The sequence below is a fragment of the Cebus imitator genome, unplaced genomic scaffold (assembly GCF_001604975.1).
Source record: "Cebus imitator isolate Cc_AM_T3 unplaced genomic scaffold, Cebus_imitator-1.0 Scaffold165, whole genome shotgun sequence".
Taxonomy (NCBI): domain Eukaryota; kingdom Metazoa; phylum Chordata; class Mammalia; order Primates; family Cebidae; genus Cebus; species Cebus imitator.
This window is the reverse complement of record NW_016107480.1, coordinates 1,092,326-1,096,021: the sequence shown is the minus strand read 5'-3', so window position 1 is coordinate 1,096,021 and position 3,696 is coordinate 1,092,326. Positions and strand designations below refer to the sequence as shown.

Below are 3,696 nucleotides of genomic sequence, written 5' to 3'. Positions count from 1 at the left end.
TAGAAGAGACTTATATCTGAAGAAAATTCTTTTTAAAATAGATTCTCAGCGGAGATTATACATTTTTAGTCCGTAGCCCACAGGAAATTCTAGTTACCAATAGCATGTTCGATATGAACAGATCTCTGCCTAATTCTTATGCATAATGAACCCAATTTTCATCTCTTCTAGAAGGATACTGAAAACATGTGTCATAATCTCAGTGTTACAACCAGACAGCCTCATTTTTCACAATACAGAAGAATCACCAACAGGGTGTAAATTTCCTGTCCGGCATCCAAGGAACATTTTTGTAGCAAGTAGGAAATATTTAGATGTCTATTTGTCGTGGTGGTGGTGTTCCTATATGCTTTTTGTGACCCTAAAGACATAATGTTTGATATTTTTGTCACCAAGTGATGTGCATTCTAGACCTCCTAACCAGGCTGCTGACTCTATCCCTTTACCAGACCTTCACGTGCTTCTTGACCCTCCCTGCAGGCTCCAGCGCTAGTCCCGGAAGAAATCAGAAAAGGGTTGAAACCACTGACACAGCTGCTCCTGACGCAGGTGTAGTTTCCCGTAGTGAGCAGACCGGGGCCCACAGGGACACTGCATACTTGCACTGGGCTGTTACCAGTTTCATGGAAATATGTACTAATTGTGTCATTGTGTTTTCTTCTCATATCGCCCCCTTTCTAGGCGGCTCTGGCACCGTTTATTTAAACTATGCAACCGTCTGGTCCAGGTGCCGTAGAGACTGATTAGCCGCACAAGGCCACAGAACGCACAACCGCCACCCGGCCATCCCACCTATTTCCTTCAGCATTCTAGACATCATGGCGTCCGAGAATGGGTCCAACGGGCTTCGGGCGTTCTGGAGACAGCACAGGCTTCGCAGAGGAATCTTCTCGGGGCCCCGAGCGTTGCTTGCCAATAGGTGGCCTCGGCCCCTCTAGCAGGTCTCGCGACAACGCCCGCCCAGCGGCCGCCCTTGCCGCGCGTGCGCAGACTCCGGAGTCTGCTTCCGGCGTCTCCTTCCGGTGTGGCCCAGGCAGGGTCCGCAGAGCCAACCATGTCGGATTACCGCCTGCCCCAGTACAAGAGCGGGGACCTGGTGTTTGCCAAGTTAAAGGGCTATGCCCACTGGCCGGCGCGGGTAGAGCACATGACCCAGCCCAACCGTTACCAGGTGTTTTTCTTCGGAACCCACGAGACGGCCTTCCTGAGCCCCAAACGCCTGTTCCCGTACCAGGAGTCCAAGGAGAAGTTCGGCAAGCCCAACAAGAGGCGCGGCTTCCGCGAGGGGCTGTGGGAGATCGAGAACAACCCCACGGTCCAGGCCTCCGACTGCGTGTTCGCCCCGGAGAAGGGCGGTGGAGACGGGCCCCGGCCGGAGCCCGAGGCCGCAGAGAGCGACGCGGACAAGCCGAACCACGCCGAGGGCGGCGGCGACGAGCCGAGGAAGCCGGGCGGCAACGAGCCCGCCGAGGAGGAGAAGGGGCCGCTGAAGAGGAGCGCGGGGGACCCGCCGGAGGACGCCCCCAAACGGCCTAAGAAGGCCGCCGCCGACCAGGAGGAGGAGGCGGAGGCGGAGGCAGCGGCGGACGTCGACGGGGAGAGTCCGCTCCTCGTGGCGGTGGAGAACGGCAGTGCCCCCAGCGAGCCCGGCCTGACCTGCGAGCAGTCCCAGCCAGAGGAGGAGGAGCTCCAGGAGGAAGAAGCCGATGACGAGGAGCCCTCCCAGGAGTGGGATGCCGAGGGCCCGGGCGGCGGAGATCGCGACAGCCTGTAGTTACCAGCGTTTCCAGAAGAGCCCCCCCGCCCCCCCGTTCCTGCCGCGGCCTGGCTCTTCCTGGGGAATCTGGCCACCGCCTGCAAACTGGGACTGCCTTTCCCCCATCCCCATCTCGTCCCGCTCCAACCCACTCTCCGTAGTCATGCCCCGTCCCTGGATGGAAGGCCACTTGGCTCTCGACTCTGTGCCGCCACGCCTCTGTGATCTGAGTCAGGCCCTCAGTTCCCTGGGATAAAGTGAGGCCACCATCCCCGCTTTCCTCTCCTCTCGCCCACCATCACCCTCCCTCCCCCTGTTCCTCCCACCAGCACTCCCCTAACTCCCCCCACCCTTTCCCCAACCATCATGACCACCGCCTTCAAACTGGGACTGCCTTTCCCCCCTTCCCCATCCCGTCCTCCTCCAACCCACCCTCCATAGTCATTCCCGGCCCCTGGATGGAAGGCCACCTGGCTCTCGCCTCTGTGCCGCGACGCCTCTGTGATCTGAGTAAGGCCCTTAGTTCCCTGGGATAATGTGAGACCACCATTCCCCACTTCCCTCTCCTCCTGCCCCTCCACCATAACCCTCCCCCCGTCGCCCACCATCAGCCCCCTGCCCCTTTCTTGGATCCATTTACGACTTGGGGCTCAGGCACGCTGTTTTCACCTTTAGACACCCTCTTCGCCCCTCTCCTGCTCCCCCAGGCATTGTGGACCTCTGCTTAAGAATAGGGGTAGGTGTGGAAGGTCTGGAAGATAAAAAGTGCCCCCTTCCAGAGCCTGGGAAGGGGCAGTCTTCAAGCGGTGGGAGTTAGCAGGCAGGAGAATGACATCTTCTGAAGCTCCTGTTCATCCTCCCATACCTCCCAGCTTCAGACATTCCGGGAAAAGTAGGGCAGCATGTGGGGAATGGCCCCCCTTCCACAAATTCTTTTACTGACCAGGAAGTTCTGGGAGTTGCCTTTTTTCATCAAAACGTTTGGGGGCTTCCAAGTTGTTTGTGAGATCTGAGAACTTGACTTTACCCAATATGCTGGGTGGGGACAATGAGAAATATCTGTCCCCATTTAGATCTCGGGGATCACTGATGGGATGCCTTGGAAAGATCCTTGGCTCCCCTTTCTCTCCCCACACCCTCAAGGCCATCCTATGGTAATGTATGTCACTCAGGCATAGAAGAAAAGACACATATTTTAGAAAATCTTTTTTATACAAGGAAATTATAAAAAAAAAAAATTAAGAACTACCCCTACGTGTGGCTCCATGCTGGCTCTAGCTTTCCCATTGCTATTCCATTTCTGAGATGAACTGGAAGGCTCCTTTACTGTTTGAAGTTTGATGACTTGTAAGGCTTTGCTGTTCCTCAGTGTCATTTTCTACTTACATGCCCCAACCTGGTCCCCTCAACAGGTCTAGTTTGTGGCTCACTGATAAAACAGAGGAAGATGCTTCTCCTCCCACCCTCTTCCTAATGGTCTCTATGCCTTTCTTCGTTTATTGTCTCTCTCACCCCTTCCCCTCTCCCTTGGGCTCTGATGAAAAATTGTTGGCTGCAGCTTTGCAAGTTTAGATCTGAGAACCAACCATAGAATATTTCAGTTCTAGGAAATAAAACCAGTTTATTACTTTAAAGCGAATTTTCTCAGGCCTGTTTCTTTGGTTTCTGTAGAACTGGTACTTAAATGGAATGCTCTTATTTTCTATACGTGTTGTGTTAAAGCAATTATTTGTAATAGGGGCATTTTAGAATCACCCTTGAGAAACCTTTGTTATTTTAAGATCTCTGTTCTTCCCTTCATCTACAATAATCATTACTACTGATTTGAATAAATGGAAACAAGTTAACTTAGAATGTTTGGATGATGACAGATTAGGACAATGCTTTGCCAAAAAACTGCTTTGTAGAAAAATCGGGTGAAAATTAATCCTTTTTATTTT

General features: G+C 53.2%; 1 protein-coding gene across 1 annotated transcript; it reads left to right on the top strand.

Moving 5' to 3' along the window:
- The first annotated feature begins 918 nt into the window (after window positions 1-918).
- HDGFL1 (HDGF like 1) lies at window positions 919-1,864 on the top strand. Its single transcript, XM_017544081.2, has one exon. The coding sequence runs from the start codon at window positions 1,055-1,057 to the stop codon at window positions 1,772-1,774; it is 720 nt and encodes a 239-aa protein (XP_017399570.1). The 5' UTR covers window positions 919-1,054; the 3' UTR covers window positions 1,775-1,864.
- Window positions 1,865-3,696: the final 1,832 nt, after the last annotated feature.